Source organism: Cnephaeus nilssonii, assembly GCF_951640355.1.
Source record: "Cnephaeus nilssonii genome assembly, chromosome: 6".
Classification (NCBI taxonomy): domain Eukaryota; kingdom Metazoa; phylum Chordata; class Mammalia; order Chiroptera; family Vespertilionidae; genus Cnephaeus; species Cnephaeus nilssonii.
Window position 1 is genome coordinate 50,073,818 of NC_137077.1, and position 17,887 is coordinate 50,091,704.

At 45.9% G+C, this 17,887-nt stretch overlaps 1 protein-coding gene across 1 annotated transcript; it reads right to left on the reverse strand.

The window, feature by feature from the left end:
* Positions 1-9,915: 9,915 nt before the first annotated feature.
* On the reverse strand, positions 9,916-15,119 carry KRT1 (keratin 1; the record flags this gene model as incomplete). Its single annotated transcript, XM_079774158.1, has 9 exons — positions 9,916-10,640; positions 10,725-10,759; positions 11,228-11,448; positions 11,785-11,910; positions 12,044-12,208; positions 12,372-12,467; positions 12,884-12,944; positions 13,262-13,476; positions 14,547-15,119. The coding sequence occupies 9 exons, from the start codon at positions 15,117-15,119 to the stop codon at positions 10,249-10,251; spliced, it is 1,884 nt and encodes a 627-aa protein (XP_079630284.1). The 3' UTR covers positions 9,916-10,248.
* Between the last annotated feature and the right edge of the window lie 2,768 nt (positions 15,120-17,887).

Below are 17,887 nucleotides of genomic sequence, written 5' to 3' on the forward strand. Positions count from 1 at the left end.
GTTGTGCATCATCCCATGCACCAAAAGGTTGCCAGTTTGATTTCTGGTAAGGGCACAGGTTCGGCCCAGTTTGCCACTTGATCCCTGGTAGGGGGTGTGCAGGAGGGTGTTCCACTCTCACATTGATGTTTCTATCGCTCTCTCCCTCTCTTGCTAAAAATCAATTTAAAAATTACTCCCAAAATGTTTTCAGAAGTAACTTTCTTCACTCTCACTGTCCCTGGGAGCTGCTGCCTTGCCATGACCAACATCAGTCCCAATGTTATGTGTAAAGGAGCCTTTGTACCAGCAGAGGACACTCCATCCTGTCTAGACAGACCTAACTGGGCCCATTGACAGATTGGAAACTGGGCGTGGGCACCAGGGAGGGGTGGGAATAACCCTATGTGAACCTGGGAAGGTCACAAGTTGACTAAGACTGTGCTACTTTTCTGATAATGGATTGGCAAGTAATGCCACATTCCTTCCAGCAGATATGGGAGGGGCAAGCATAGTGACACAGAGCATCCCAAGACATCTTGGGTATCCATATTTCCAACAAACAACCAAAATTTGCTGGCACCACCCAAATGTCTCCTGGGCATCTTTCCTGTGGCACAAGGTGCCATCCAACTGCAGCTCCAGGAAGCAACTTTTTAGACCACATCTCTGGCCTCCAACTATAGTCGGTCTGTTTGCCATGCCCTGTTCACAAGGAAAGAAGCCTGTAGTGCCCAATTCATCCCTTCCACCTGCCCGAATCCTGATCATATTTCTAGACTCTTCTCAAAGTGTAGCTCCTGCAGGGAACTTCCACTCACATTTGACTTCTTTTCATGACTGCTTTTGAAATGTGCTTCCTTCTTGGTTTCCATGGCGCCATGCTCTCTCCTTCCATCCTCCATAAATCTCCTCTACACTCTCTACTGATTTATCTGTCATTGTCTTGTCCTAGGCAGAGTGGACTTGGGATTCTGTTCTTGGTTCCTCTCTCTCTCTCTCTCTCTCTCTCTCTCTCTCTCTCTCTCTCTCTCATTTCTTTAATGGCAAATGAAACAGAGGCTAATGGAAATAATTATACAATTTAGGGGTCCACATACTATACTATCAGATGGAGATATGGCCTTTACACACACACACACACACACAGAGAGAGAGAGAGAGAGAGAGAGAGAGAGAAGAGTATAATTGAAAATATGTGCTTCAGAGTCTCACTTCAATGTTCTAAAAATGTCCCTAGCCACAAAATGTGACAAAACAGCAGTATTTCCAAAGGGAATTTTGGATTCTATGGAGACTTCCTTGCTTGTCTCTGTGATATGGGGGATGGTAGTGACTGTTACTGACATTTGTTGAGCTGGATCCAAATTATGCTTGATCCCCTGCACAACTTCTGAAAGCCCCACCATTTATAAGGCTCAGCCCAGAACCCAACTCCATACCACATACACATGCAAAGTTTTCAGTTTTCATATATGCTGAGTTGCTAAGAAATGCAACTACTGTGTACATCAAGAGAAGAGTATATTTTATTTTCATTAGAAAGTTTACAGGTTTTCACCTTTTTGGAAAATTATGTCATCAACGACAAAGTTGTTCATTGTATTTAAGTTGCCAATACAGCATACCTGCATCAGCCTGCATTTGTAGCTAATTGAACGCATGGTAATTCTACCTGTCAGTGCAAACATCTGATGCTTCATTGTGTTTTCTAATACAGTCCTGCCAAGGAACTTACAACATGAAATATATATAATACTAGAGGCCCAATGCACGAATTCATGCACAGGTAAGGTCCAGCCAGCCCAGCCCCAATCAGGCTGCATCAGGGCCAGGCCAGCCATGGGAGGTTGGCCAGCCAGCCCCACCCCTGATTGGAGTGGGGAGGCCGGTATGGGGGGTTGGCTGGCCACCCTGCCCTCTATCAAGGTAGAGAAGGCCTATCAGGGGCAGGGCTGGCTGGGAGGAGGGGCTGTGGGAGGTTGGCCAGCCAGCCCACCCCTGATCAGGCTGGTTCGCAGGCCACAGTGCATGTCATAGCAACTGGTTCTGTCGTTCGGGTCGTTGTGGTGTTCTGGTCACTGGCTTTTTATATATATACTAGAGGCCCGGTGCACGAAATTCGTGCACGGGGGGGGGGGTTGGTCCCTCAGCCCAGCCTCCACCCTCTCCATGTAGGGCAGTGGGACATCCCTCTCACAATCCAGGACTGCTGGCTCCCAACTGCTCACCTGCCTGCTTTCTTAATTGCCACTAACCACTTTGCCTGCCAGCCTGATCACCCCCTAACCACTGCCCTGCCAGCCTGATTGATGTCTAACTGCTCCCCTGCCAGCCTGTTTGCCCCCAACTTCCCTCCTCTGCTGACCTGGTCACCCCTAACTGCCCTCCCTTGCAGGCTTGATTGGCCCCAACTGCCCTCCCTTGCAGGCCTGGTCCCTCCCAAATGCTCTCTCCTGCTGGTCATCTTGTGGTGGCCATCTTGTGTCCACATGGGGGCAGGATCTTTGACCACATGGGGGCAGCTATCTTGATCTTGTGTGTTGGAGTGATGGTCAATTTGCATATTACTATTTTATTAGATAGGCTAGAGGCCTGGTGCATGGGTGGGGCCCAGCTGGTTTGCCCTGAAGGGTGTCCTGGATTGGGGTGGGGATTCCCTTGGGGTATGGGGCAGCCTGGAGGAGGGTCCTGTGGTGGTTTTCAGGCTGGCGACACCCCATGGCGACCCAAGCAGAGGCCCTGGTATCTAGGATATATTTATCTTCTACAATTGAAACTTTGTAGCCTAGAGCAAAGCCAAGCCTTCTGCTCGCTCCGTGGCTGCCGCCATTTCTGTTTGGATTTGTTTACCTTCTATAATTGAAACTTTGTAGCCTTAAACAGAGGCCTGGGCCGGCCAGGGCAGGTTGAAAGCTTGGCTTCCTCGGTTGCCGGGGGCAACCCTAGCCTGCTCTCTCCAGCTCCGTGGCTGCTGCCATTTTTCTTGGGATTTATCTTCTATAATTGAAACTTTGTATTCTTGAGTGGAGGCCTGGGCCCACCAGGGTGTGTGGAAAGCTTGGCTTCCTCTATTGCTGGGGAAACCCAAGCCTCCCTCCTGCTCTATGTGGCGGCAGCCATGTTGGTTGGGGTTTATTTGTATATTTGCTCCTGATTGGCTGGTGGGCGTGGCTTGTGGGTGTAGCGAAGTTAGGGTCAATTTGCATATTACTCTTTTATTAGGTAGGATTCTAGAGGCCTGGTGCACGAAATTCATGCATAGAGGGGGTTTCTCAGCCCAGCCTGCACCCTCTTCAATCTGGGACCCCTCAGAGGATGTCTGACTGCCAGTTGGACATCCCTCTCACAATCAGACAGTTGGACATCCCTCTCACAATCTGGGATGACTGGCTCCTAACCACTTGCCTGCCTGCCTGCCTGCCTGATCACCCCTAACCCCTCTTCCTGCCTTCCTGATTACCCCTAACCCCTCTGCCTGCTGGCCTGATTGCCCCTACCTTGCCCCCCTGCCAGCCTGATAACCCCTACATTGACCCCCTGCCAGCCTGCATCCCTACTTTGCCCCTGCCTGACTGATTGCCCTTAAACACTCTGCCTGCCTGCCTGCCTGATCACCCCTAACTGCCCTCCCCTGCTAGCCTGATCACCTCTAACTGCCTCTGCCTCAGCCCCCATCACCATGGTTTTGGTGAAGAAAGTTGGACATCTGGAAGATGGCTGGGTGACCTGGTCTAATTAGCATATTACCCTTTATTAGTATAGATAGATTATATAGGACTAGAGGCCTATTGCACAAAATTCATGCAAAGGACTCAGCCCTCACAGCCCTGGCTGCCTTTGCCAGCCCTCGCAGCACCAGCTTCATCCAGAAGATTGTCTGGACAATCATTCTGCTGTCTGGTCTAATTAGCATATTAGTTCTTTATTATGTAAGATAGGATTGCTTAAATGGGGGGGGGGGGGAGGAGGAAGCCCCATCAGTAGGAGGAGATGCTCTTGGCAGACAAAAACATATAATCCCTATATCTGGACTGATAGCCAGCCATATGCACTATACTGCCAAACTGGTCATTAAAAAATTGAATGACTTTCTTACACCTTACACCAAACAGCTGTTGCCCTTAAAGCCCCTCCTCAGCCCCTATCTTAGGTTTTGCCTTCGCAGTTCACCCAGAGTAGGTCCTGATTGGTCAGTTTCTATGCCATTCAGCATCTCCAGGCCTATCTCTGGGCCTGATCATAGAGGCAGGGCTGATCAGCAGTCACCCAGGCTGCTGGTGAGCAGGCTGAACTGCTGACCTCTGGGAGAGAGAAAGAAGCTTGATTGCTGGCGAGGCCCAGAGAGAGAAGCAGGGTTTGATCACCTTGCTTCTCTCTCTGAGCCTCGCCAGCAGCCGCTGCCACTGCTGATCAGCCCCGCCTCTCTCTCTCTCTCCAAACAGTCAGCAGTTCAGCCTGCTCGCCTGCTGCGAGCACAGCCTCGCATTCAGTTGAGCCTTTGGTCATTTTGGATGTTACGACCCTGGCTCTTTATATATATAGATTATTACCACTATTTTTCCCTTTTGTGTTGATATTTTTAAATTATATGTGATTGTAAGGTATACCATCTGTTTTTCTTTTCTTGGCAGTAAAGGGGTGTTGTTACTTTAATTTTTGTCATAAAACAGGTCAATGAAACTTATATCTTTATAATTACTAACCTAGACCTAAAGAACCAAGACCTAAAGAAAGAATATTCTTTTTTAAAAGAATGATTCATCAAAGTCCCTGTTAAAATTTTCATACATGTTTTTAATAGAATTGGGCAGTCATATGAGAATTCTTCATAGTTCCTCCAAGGGACCAATAGAAGTTTCCCATGCCAGTGGCATATGTCTTGTGGACTTGGTTCCTAAAATTCCATATGAAACCATAGGCTCTGGTTCAAGATCATCTCCTGGAATTCTCTCTCCAATGAGCTAGTGAACAGCCCTTTAAGCCTAGTGAAGACCCTCTCCCAAAGGAAAGAGTGGGATGGTGGAATGGAGCTAAACTGAACTAGGCTCTGAGAAGCAAAGGTTACAGGAGTTGTTGGATTCTACTGTTTTCCTAGGGGCACTAGATGGTTGTCTTGGGCCTGGAATTTGGGGAGAGGAGACAGTTAGTGTGTAGAGAGGGAAGAAGGCAGAAAGTTTGTTCTTCTCTAAAGTTAGACGGATCCAAGATCTCTCAGTTATGGAAAGAAATTTTGGCTAGATGTAGAAGAAAGACTGGCCACCAAACTGATGGCTGCAGCATTGTGGCCATTCAAGGGGGAAGAGCAGCCCAAAGGGAGCCCCAAGGCCAATGGGCGGAGGGAAGGATTCTATCCTTATAGCTGAGACTCTAGGAGAGAGACACATGGGTCTAGACCCAAGGAGAAGAGATGTGTGCAGATATCTTAAAGTTAGGGAAAAATGCTGAGGTTGGGTCATAGGCTGTGCCATGTTGGCAGAAGCCACAGCCAGATTCCAAAGGCTTATCTGCTGAAGAATGTGCAATTCAAATCCCAATTGAGTGGAGACAGTCATGTCTGGTGGGGTGGAAAGGCCAGGGTGGAAGGACAACTGAGAAAGGATAATAAATACATATGTACTTTATTGCTTGCGTGTGTATAGATACCTTTGGAAGGGTACCCAAGAAACAATGGTTGTCACAGAGAAATGGAACTCGGTGTTGGGAAATAGGAGAATTTTATCATACTTGTGCTTGTGGATTTCCCTCCTTCAGAATATTATTAGTTAGATAAGCACCAAGCTTCAAATCTATACTGGAAAGCCAAAGATGACATATTGGAGTTTAAGCTTTTGAGAAGTCATCACCAAATCTGAGGGACCTCAGTATCTAGGCTGGCTAGCCCCAGAAAAATTACCATTGGTTTATTGCTTGAGTTCTCTCCATCCAATTCTTCCCCTAGCCTACTTCCTGAGTTATCTGATGGTTTTCTCTAAATTTTAATTTTTGGTGATTCTTCAGTGTACATGTTTAACCCCAATAATTGTATGAATAGAGAAGAGACACCTCAAAAGAACTAACTCATCGTTTCTCCCCACAAGCCCTCTTGCTATATTCTCTGTTATTACTCAAGCCAGGAACATGGAACCACCTTAGACTCTTCCTTTTGCCTCACCCCACCCAGTCAGCATTCAATCCATCACCAAGTCTTAATGACTTGACTCTTAACTATCTCTAGAATGTATATCCTCATTCTCATTTCTGGCCACTCTACCACCTCTAAGGAGTTGAACTAAAGTGCAAATTTTGATCACCTTTTGCCTGCACCTTTGCAATAATCTCCTAACAAGTCTTTTAGCTCCAATATGGACTCCTCCAATCTGACCTGAGTGATTCCCCTAAAACACAAAACTGACCAAGTCACTCTTCTATTAAATTCCTTTACTGGCTCTTCCTTACCTATCACAGCTGTTTCAGCCATTAAAATGCCTGAAAAAAAAAATGACATTTCCCTGGGCAGATCTCCCATAGGCAGTCCAAATTTCTTAGGGAATACTTCAGTACAAGCCAAACTGTGGTTCATGCTCAATTCTTATTCCAATATGAGTGAAGCAACCCCCTTCCCTCTCATTGATCCAGTATATATAGGTTGTAATAAGCCAGTAAGTCCCAAAATCCCATCTGAGAACTTCTGACCCATACACTATAGTCCAGACTACAATGAAGGCCTACAAGGACTTTTTTATTAGATCTAAGTCTTCATCCTCATTTCTTGCATTTACTCAGGTTCCTTCAGATGACAAAATACTTTATGTAGTTTTGTTCTTTCATGTCTTTATGCATATTATTCTTTCTGTGTGAAGTGTCCTTCTCTGCCTTAAATGTCCTTGTCTGTCTGACAAACTCCTATTTATTCTTTAAAACCCTGCCAGGCATCACTTTTAATCACCCTCACATCAGTATGTACCATTTCTATGCCTTGTGTATGTTTCTGTCATTGCATGGGTCATGTGCATTGTAATAACATGTTTTCATAGTCTCCATCACCCAAGTCTCTAAGCTCTTTAGGAACAAGACCATGTCACACTCATCATAGTACCCAATGTTCAGCCTTATCCCTGACACATGGTATGTGTGCAGGAACCATGCGTTGAACTGAATTGAATCAAGATTTTTCATTTACTGTATTTCTAGTAATGTATTTTGTCATTTGATCTTAATTTAGTTTTACATTATATACTGACTTATACAGGGTTTTCATTTGGTCCTAGTGACCTTACAAGTTTTGATAAGTTTCACTGTAAATTATAGTGATCTCTGTTTCATGTATGATCTTATTAAGAAAACCCAAGTCCACTCCAGCTGGTTTGGCTCAGTGGATAGAGTGTCAGCCTATGGACTGAAGGGTCCTGGGTTTGATTCCGGTCAAGGGCACATACCTTGGTTGCAGGCCCTGGTCAAGGCATGTGCAGGAGGCAACCAATCAATGTGTCTTTCTCGCATCAATGTCTCTCTCTCTATCTGTCTCTCCCCTTCCCACTCTCTCTCTAAAAATCAATGGGAAAATATCCTCAGATGAAGGTTAACAGAAAGAGGAAAAAAGAAAAGAAAACCCAAGTCCAAACAAGAAGAGCAGGAATATTCCCAATACTGAAATGTGACTAAAGAAAGTTGTGACCTTAGAAAGAATTTAGAAAATGTGTATGTCATAGTACTAGAATACATCACTGTTCATTCAACAGTGTCCCAGGTGCTGAATCTGGTGGCCCTAAAGGCTTACTCACCTATGAAAAAGATAAACCATCTCTCTCCCTCGAGGCACCCAATTCCCACTGTTCTAAATCTTCCTTTTGTGGCTTATTCAGTTTCTCAGGTACATTGATAACAGGATGGGGAGGCTCTGGTATTTCAGTCACTGAAACTGTAAGTTCCCCCACAAGCTAACACATGGACATTATGGTTCACACATCCCTCTCTTACGTGTTTGGTTCACAAATATTTGTCCTGCAGAGCAGATTCAGCTTGAGTACATTGAGAAAATCAATTTTGACACGCCAGTGTGGCTCAGCGGTTGAGTGTCAAACCAGGAACCAGGATGTCACTGATTCGATTTCCACTCAGGGCACATGCCTGGGGTTTCAGGCTTGATCCCCAGTAGGGGGCGTACAGGAGGCAGTTGATCAATGATTCTTTCTCATCATTGATGTTTCTATCCCTCTCTCCCTCTCCCTTCCTCTCTGAAAATCAGTAAAAACATTTTTAAAGAAATGCTATGCTTTTATTTTTTTAAAAAAGAAAATTAATTTTATGTCCCTACGGAGCTGTCACTGGGCCACAGTGACGAGATCAAGTTACTTTCCTTCTTGGTGGTCCCTGACAGCCAACCACTGCCTTTCACTTCATTATCACTCCTTTTAAATTTCACTTAACTACTTCTGTATAACACATTCACAGTTTATTTTCACATTATGTATTTTATCCTCTTGATGTCTAGAGACAAATATTCTGTTCCCCATTTAACCTACAAGAAAACCGAGGCTCAAAATGGTCAAGTGACTTGTCCAAAAATCCACACATCCTGTAAGCTGTGGATTATTTTCTTTTGCCTGCCCCTTAAATACCACAGTAAATGAAACTTTGAATCAATCCGCCATCTTGCTGTCCACCATCTTTCTATCCACCGTCATGCTGTCCAGACTCTCACGTCAGCCCAGACAGGAAGCAGCTCTGATGAAGGGGTGACTGGAGAGGGAGAGAGTTCACCAAGTTGTACTTACATGATACCCTTGTTATCTATATCCTCTTTTCCCCTTGAGTTGACACTGGAGCTAAGAATATTTTTTCTAATTGGAAACAAGAAAACTGATCCTCAAGAAGCTGACTTTTGCATGGTCATAAAAGTACTGGGAAGCTGATGTTCATTTTTTCCTTAGAGCAACATCTACTAAATGGCCTGGACACCAAACAGCAATGTTGCAATTGACAGATCATCATCATCATCATCATCACCATTATGGTTGAAATTGTGACTCACTGAGCGCTTACTATGTGCTAATCATCATAATCAATTTGCACAATAATTCCCACAAAGAAGGCGTATTATCCCTATTTTAGAGATAATAAAGCTGGGTGCAAGAGGTCTATTACTTGTACATTTTCACTGACCTAGTAAATGATGGTAAGACCCAAACCCACGCATATGTGAATCCCAACGTCCATGCTTCTAACCACGCTCTCCCTTTGTACTACTTCGCAAGTCCCGTGTATATGTCCACAAATGGTCTTAGATTAAGGAGAGCTTTGGAGAGTGGTAGTGGCCTGAAAGAGAAGGAGACTAGATATCCAGCTCTCCACTACCACTCTTGGTTCCTGCACTCCCCAGGCCAAAGTCTGTACGTATTCTGGCTGTAGTAGCTGTTGACCCTGCGTTACCCACACCCTTCTTATCACTGACTGTCCCACATGAACAATTACTTTTCCATGCAGTACTTTCCCCTCTTCTCAGTGCCAGACCCCTCCTGCCCAACCTGCTTGTTCACTGCCCTTTTAAAGAAAACCTTCTCAGATGCACAAAACCTGCTACCCCGGTCTCTCTATTTCTCCGTGACATATCTACACTCTGGAAAAGAACATGTCCAGTAAAATGTTAAATGTTTAAAGTTGCAGGTTGCCTGACCAGCCTCCCCTCATGTGTCCCAATTTCCCCATATGCCCTGTGGATCTAGGGCCTTCTTTTCCTCCCACGAAGTACCCTCCCATCCAGGATAGTCAGTGCCAGGAACAAAGGAGTTGGAGACGCAGAGAATTTCAAATGCAGTTTATTGCAGCAACACAAGGAAACGGGAGTTTTTAAGACCTCTCCACAAAAGTCAATCAACTGGCTGACACCATACATTAAAAAAAAACAAAGCAGCACAGAGCTTGCTGCAAGAGATAGCACAGAAATGAGCTGTCCAGAGCATGTGCATTCATTGCAGGACGGAGAAGCCCTGGGTCTAACCAGCCTGCCCACCTCTGGCTGACTTAGGAGGTGCATTGAAATGTAATGTGTGCAGTGGTGACGGCTGAACTGTTTCTGAGATAAAGCCCAAAGCAGGGTCATAGCAGGGACTGAGCTTGTCACTGATTTTAAAACTTCTTTGGGAAGCAGAGCAGAAAGGAAAGAGCAGAAAGGGAAACAGGCTGGACCAAGCTAACCAGCAGTGTTTTTCTCAGTAAGGCTGGCCTTGGTCTTGCAGGCATATTTGGTAGTGATGGAGAGGGAGAGCTAACAGGATAGACAACACCGCTTTATCGGGTCCCTCGGGAATAGCTGGTAGAAATAAACTTCACGCTGGAACTGCCGCCGGAGGTCTTCGTGCCCCCAGAGGTCTTCGTGCCCCCAGAGCTGGATCCCCAGCCTCCGGAGCTCCCGCCTCCGCCACCACCGGTGGAACCCCTGCCGCCAGAGCTGCCGCCGCCCCCTCCAGAACCGCCTCTGTGTCCGCCGCTGCTGCCTCCTCCGTAGCTGCCGCCGCCGCCGCCGCTGCCACCTCCAGAACCGTAGCCGCCTCCGTAGCTACCTCCACCACCACCGCCGGAGCCATGGCCGCCTCCGGAACCATAGCTACCGCCTCCGGAGCTGAAACCCCCTCCTCCTCGGCCACCGCCTCCACTGATGCTGGTGTGGCTGGTGCTCACCGCTGCAAGGGGACACTCAGTTACCTTCAATCCCATCTCGCGTTCCCACCCAGCCAAACTTGCACAGGCCCCTGGGTTGTACTTACACACGCTCACGTTCGGGGCGCACTCTCCAGACATCCTGGAGGAGAAAGAAAAGCGAGGTCCTCATTACCCTCCCCAGGCCCTCTCAGCTGACCCAAAGCTCCCCACGGGGGCTCCTCTTTGATCTGAAACCAATCCAGTCCCCGCTGGCCTCCCACAACTCTCATTTTTCTCACAAACAGGAAGAAATCTCCGAATAAATTAGACAAGAGCTAATTAGCTAATGCAGGTTATTCTAAAGGCATTGACTTTGGCCGGATGACAGCTGAGCCCGCCCAGATGAAGAATAAATTGCTCCATCTCAAAGCATTTCTTGCCACACTATAGCCCTCAGTGTGAACTCTGGCTCCCAAAGTGAAACCAAGTCTTTCCTTTCTCATGGTGTGTCTTTCCTGTCCCCATGCCCAGGACAAGCTGCTGTCACGTGGCGGCATCTTTCAGCAGCAGTCAACTTGCGAGGGAGGAAGCACATAAGAAGCCACACTGCCCAGGGTCCCTTTCTCACCTGCTCTCCTCTCCCTCCAAGAGGGCCCTGTAAGTGGCAATCTCCACATCCAGGGCCAGCTTGGTGTTCATCAGCTCCTGGTAGTCACGCAGCAGCCGGGCCATGTCCTCCTTGGCCTGGTGCAGGGCGTCCTCCAGCTCATTCAGCTTGTTCTGGGCGTCTTTGAGGGCATTCTCACCACGCTGCTCAGCATCGCTGATGGACTGCTGCAGCCCAGAGATCTGAGGAAGGAGAACCCAGCACATTACACACTCCCTTAATACCTAATCCCACCTTGGCCTTCTTGTCACAAATGGACTCCCCACCCCTGAGAGGCCAGTACTCTGGATCCAACAGAACCACAAGAACTTAAGTCACCTCCTGCATTCCCTTGCCTCTGGCTAGCACATCACCGTGTTGCTTTTCTTAAAAGCTCTTAAAGGTGATGCAGCAGCCTCTCCTGGCCCTGAGTCGAGGCTTCTCTGCCCCTGGGTATTCTTCTAAATGCCTCACCTGAAACCTCTTGGCTGCCTTTTCTCTCACTCACCACCTCTTAAGTAAAAAGAAGAAGCAAGTACCTGCTTCTTTACACTGTTGATTTCAGCTCTAAGTCTCTGGATTATCCGATTCAGCTCAGAAATCTCCATCTTTGAGGTTTTCAAATTGTCCCCATGTTGGCCAGCAGTGATCTGGAGCTCTTCATACTAAAGATGATGGGCAAAGTCAATTAATGTGACAGAGCATATACCCTGGCTCATGCACACAAATATAAGAGAAAACACGGGATAGCAAAACAAGACTTTTCAGGAAAACTGGCCAGACATCCAACCCATTCACCTTGGTCTGGTACAGGGCCTCAGCCTCGGCCTTGCTCCTCTGGGCAATCTCCTCATACTGGTTCTTGACCTCAGCGATGATGCTGTCCAAGTCCAGGCTGCGGTTATTGTCCATGGAGAGGATGACATTGGTGTCACTGATATGAGTCTGCATCTGAGACAGCTCCTGCAAGACAAAATAGTTCAGTGAGTCTTACAGTGTTAAAACAGAGAACAACTTAGAGGGATGTTTCAAGAGATGGAAGATACATCTCTATCCTTCTGGATAGTGGCGGGTTCAGGCTTAAAGTTCTCCGCTTGGTAAACGTGGTTGAAATTAGAGGGCTTACCATTTGGTAGAGTGCTGTGAAGAAATCAATTTCCTGGCGCAAGTTGTCAACTTTGGCCTGGAGTTCCACCTTGGCCATATAAGCAGCATCTACATCCTAGAGGAGCAATAGCAGTATGAAGTCATAGTCTTTCCAGGGCAAATCACTCTCACTAACTGTGAGGGGATTTTCCAAGTAGAAAAGGTGTTTGGGATCTGTTCCACACCTTTATATCACAGGTGGATCGGAATCCCTACATTGCCCCACCCCTGGGATCACAATCACAAAGGAGCTTGCCTGATTTGCTGAGAACTTGCCTCCCCACTTGCTACATGAAGTAGTGAGGGCTCTGGAGAAGCGGGGAACCTGAATAAGTCCAGGTCCATGACAATGTGGAAGGAAAACTCTACTTCAGATAGTCATCAGGCCCACTACCTGCTTCTCCACATCATGGCTCCTTTCTGCCTAGTAATTAAAGACCCTGTTCTATTGTTTATTTTAGATGTAAGGTCCACCCTACGGAATTTGCTGACCTTCTTGATGGTCACAAATTCATTCTCTGCATTTGTCCGTTTGTTGATCTCTTCCTCGTATCTGCAAGGAAATCAGAAGTGAATAGGAGATTCAGAGAAGGAGAGGCCTGAAGTTTCGCTTTCTAGACTAAAGCTAGCACTGCTTCTCACTGCTTTTCTGTTACTAGCCTGGGACATTCTGGCCACCCCTTTCTTCTGAGCAATAAAACCATTAAAGAATTTCCAGATTCTAAGAAAATGAAGATTTCAAAAAATGCCAAATTGATTTACCTCTCACCTAAGAAAATACATTGTTACATTCTCTTCATAGTCTTAGCTTGCCACTTTCTGGAAATATTTAGAGCAAAAGTCAAAAATTGCCCAGCCAGGTTTCCTTACTTGTTCCGGTAATCTTCCACCAGATCTTGCATGTTCTTCAGTTCTGAATCCATTCGAGATTGATCGCCCTTCAGTTGGTCCATTCTGTTTCTAAGACTGTTGATGTATGACTCAAAGTAGGGGGTTAAGTCGTGGGTCCTGGTGGAGGTATTTATCTGCTGCAGCAGCTCCCATTTTGTTTGCAGCACCTGGTTCTGCTGCTCCAGGAACCGCACCTAAGAAGACAAAACCCCATTACCCACTGATACAGAAGTGGAGGCCTCTGGCCACTGAGCACCAAGGGCTACCACATAGCAAGGCCCAAACCTTACTGTGATTCTTGTTTTCCTGGCCATGATGAACAGAAAAATTGAAAAAAAAAGATGATCAAGTTAGCATCATCTTCAAAACAAAACCCACCTAACTGTTAATTCAGTGAAGCTTTAATTTCCCTGAGGATGGTAATCATAGTACTATTTCAGTTGGAACTTTAGGAGAGTAGCTACACAAAAACCAAATAGCAAAGCACATGTAAAATCACTGCAACTGCACTTTGAAATAGATACATGACACTTAAGAGATTTGCCTTCCAATTTTTTAGGCCAATTACCATAAAAATTGGTTTGCATTTCCTGAACATACACACAGTTCAAATATGTATTGGAAAAATCAAAAATTGAATTCCAAATTTATTGTGGATAACTTGAGTTGACATTATTATTGATGAATGAGCAAAATGTTTAAAAAAATGGTTTACATTCTTTTTCAGAGCAGATACTTGGAAATATAAGTACAAAAAAATCTCCACCCTGATATGGTACCAATGTAAAATTTTCAGAAGGCGGACCTCCCCTTCTGGCAGCAAAACATGTTTGGCACTGACTACATACCTTCTGCTACAATATCCAATGCCTCTGTTTACACTCAACTCTCTTTTTATGGTTTGGAAGACTTTTCCAGGGTTCTCATTTGCACCCTAAAACGTTGAGTTAGCCCCACTTTGTTATCTTCATTCAACATATGTGAATCCCAATTCAGCTCAAGAGCTGAATTAAAAAACACTTCAAGGTGATGTCAAATTGACCCACGTTATGTAGACCCTAGACCCCTTTGTCCAAGAGAGTTTAGTTATTAGCATCATTCACAGGCATACTTCTAACTCATCTTGTAGAAAACAATTCTATAAAACACCGTTTTAGTCATCTAAACACAGAAAATTGAGGCTCAAACCCAAACATGTCTTGGCTGCGCCACTCTCAAATGGACCAGGAGCAGCTCTTCCAGTGCACAGAGCAGGTAAACTCACCTTGTCAATGAAGGAGGCAAATTGGTTGTTGAGTGACTTGATTTGCTCCCTTTCTTGAGACTTTACTTTTTGGATCTCAGGGTCAATCTCCACATGGAGGGGTTGCAGAAGGCTCTGGTTGATGGTGACTTGCTGTATGCCACCAGGGGGGCAGACGGGCCCAAAACCACCCCCAAAACTACCTCCACCAAAACCACTGCCATAGCCACCACCCAAACCACCACTGCCGAAACCACCCCCAAATCCACCACTACCAAACCCACCACCCCCAAAACCACCACCCCCAAAGCCACCACTGCCATAGCCACCACCAAAACCACTACGTCCACCTCCTCTAGCCACACTAATGGAGATACTTTTACTGCCACCAAGGTTAACAAGACTTCGACTTCCAAAGCCACCACCGGCACCTCCTCCACCACATCCTCCACCTGAAAATCTCCCACCACCTCCTCCACTCCGACGCACAGAGCTGCTAGTGGTCCTACGTTGTAAGCTGACTACCCCAGCAGAGCCACAGCTGAAGCCTCCTCCACTCCGGTACCCAGACCTGGAACTAAAGTGGCGACTCATGTTGACTTAAAGAGAGTAGGAGCAAAGTAGAGAAAGGGAAGGAGCTAACACTCCTCTACTCCAAGCACAGAGACTTCCCCTTATATACAAGGGAGTGATTGGGCTTGGTCCTCGAGTCAGCGGGATGCAGTGCTACTCAAGGGTTTGGCTTGCCTGCAGCCATACAAGATTTTTACGAGCCTCAACAATACAATAAACACTACACCGCTCACTCCCAGAATGGCTCTCAAAATTGCTGTGCAAGCAAGATTGCTCATGTGGCAATTATTTTATCGGACAAAATCTTTCTTCAGGTGCTTGCGACTTTGTGAAAAAAGGACCCTACATCTGTTACCTGGTGCTTCTTGATAGGATTTCATAACCTCCTGTCACAAAAATATGCAAGTTCCCATTCTTGCCTTGCCCTTGTAAGCTACTAAGGCACTCTCCTCAGGCGTGGCAGGTGCAATTCTCCATTCTTGATCTCAGAAGGAACTCTCCAGCTGGGTTCTGAGATCTGCCCTCCAAACTCCAGAGCTCACCAAATTTTATCTCATGACACAAAGCCAGACTTGAATAAGTGAGCAATCAAAAAAAAAGAGCTATTTTTATTAAATATTGGCTTTATAAATGCACTGCATTAATATTAGAGGAAGAGAAGCTTTCATTGAAAAGGATGGGGGGAGGGTGGGTAGGTGATCTGGAAGGACCAGAAGGGAAAGACATGTTCGTTCTAAGTTTTCCAGTTGTTCCTTTTCCTCAAAGATAGGCCATGGCAGGAGACAGAGACACCAGCAACAAAAAACAGATGCAAACAGATGGCATGCACATGGCCATTGAAAAACATATACAGCAGTGAGGTAGCAGATAGAAGCTATTTCATACATTTTGTAAAGCAAAGGGGTGGAAGGAGGACTTGACAGGTGGTTCAAGTCTCACACTAGACTATATGGAGAGATGAATGTAGGTCTGAAAGGAGTCTGGAAAGCCTGATCTTAGAAGGCAAAATTGTTTCTGGACAACAGTAATGGCAATAATAATAATAATAATAATAATAATAATAATAATAGTTAACATGCATTGAAAACTGACCTCAGGCCAGGCACTGTTCTACATATATATATTAACTTAATTTTCACAACTTTGAGATAAATGCTGTTATGCTATCCATTTTTTAAATGAGGAAACAGAGGTTGAATAATTTGCCCCAAGTTTACCCAGATGGAATGTGAGCAAAGGATACTGAGCTACCATGTGCAGGATCCTAACCAGCGTGTTGTATGACAGCACAGCACTGAATTGGGGCTGTGCTCCTCACTTTGTGTAAAGCCAGATAGCTTGGGAGGCTGTCTCACTGCAGAGACCTCCAGCAGCAGGAAGCCCATTTTATCCCTTTGAGTCCTTGGCTCCAGATACATGCATGTGCTTGAAAAATGTTCCTCAATTCACTCTGAGAAGAAGAGATTGGAAGCACTGAGTTCATGGGGAGATTTTGCTTCTGTCCAGGTGCAAGGGTACCCAGCATGCATTACAATGGATGGGCCAAGAAACCCCAGGATCCTTCCTGGAGAGCAGCATTTGATCAACCTTAATAGGTAGTAGTGGCATTGAGATCTGGAAAGACCCAAACCCCACACAGACTTTCATTCTCAGACTTCTTAGATGCCTGGCATGCTTCTCACACTTGCATGTAAACACAGAATTGGAGACTCAGTGAGGAGAAGCCACTGCTAACCTCAGCTGGCTCTGAGCAACTCTAAGTGGTCCATTGCAGACCTAGATGGGGCCTCCACTGTGTAATACAAGATATGCAGGGGAAGAGGAGTTTGTGAAGACCATCTGGCCCTGTCACCCTGTGGTTCTGAACCAGGAAAGCTGAGTGTCAGACCCCTCCAGCCACTGAGCCTTGTCCCTTCTCTTCTCCCACAGTTTTTGTCCTGTACCCTCCTCCAGAAAGTGCCCCTCACTACTCCACTGCTCCCCCTCCTTCCCTGCCATCTCCATGGCACTGTTGTCTGAAACTTCCTTAACACTAACATCCTTGGGCTGCTAAACCAACCCTCTCGATAGAGAATGAGTAATCCAGATCTTGTTCTTGACTAGAAACAATGAGACATAAGATGATCTTGGTGTGGTAATGACTGTTGCCTAACAATCTTCTGACAGGCAATCAAAATCCTTTTAGTTCAGCATACTCCCTCATGAGCCATATCACCCTGTGCAACTGATTCCTTTTAGCACTTTGGAGGGATGTGCATATGTGTTTGCATGCATGTGTGTATTCATTCTTTCACCTATGCCAGCCAACAACAGATCTTTGCAGTGATTCCACAAACTAAGAAACTAACAGAGAGAGAAATTAGAGGTTGATGGTCAGGTAATTGATATACAATCTACAGAGCTGAAAAACTTACTCTAGCTGCCACCATGAGGAGGGAGAGAGACAAGGACTAGAAGGAACAAGAAGACGTAAAAATCACCATCAGCTTACATTTTCATAGTTCATCTCAACAAAAACATACACAAACACTATTCTGATAAGAGCCTTGAGAACCAGGCAGTCAAGCTGTTTTCACAAAACAGAAAACTGAGGATCAGAGAAATTAAATGACTTGCTTAGGCACTCCAGATAGGAAAAGACACATCTGGGACTAGCACCCAAGTTTTCTGGTTTCAATTCAAGTGTTCTTCCTGCTAAACTGGAGAAGAGGCTCAAGGACAGGCAAATGGAACTGGTTCCCCTAAATGAGTGCACAGAGAATCACAGAATATTCCCAACTGCTGGAACT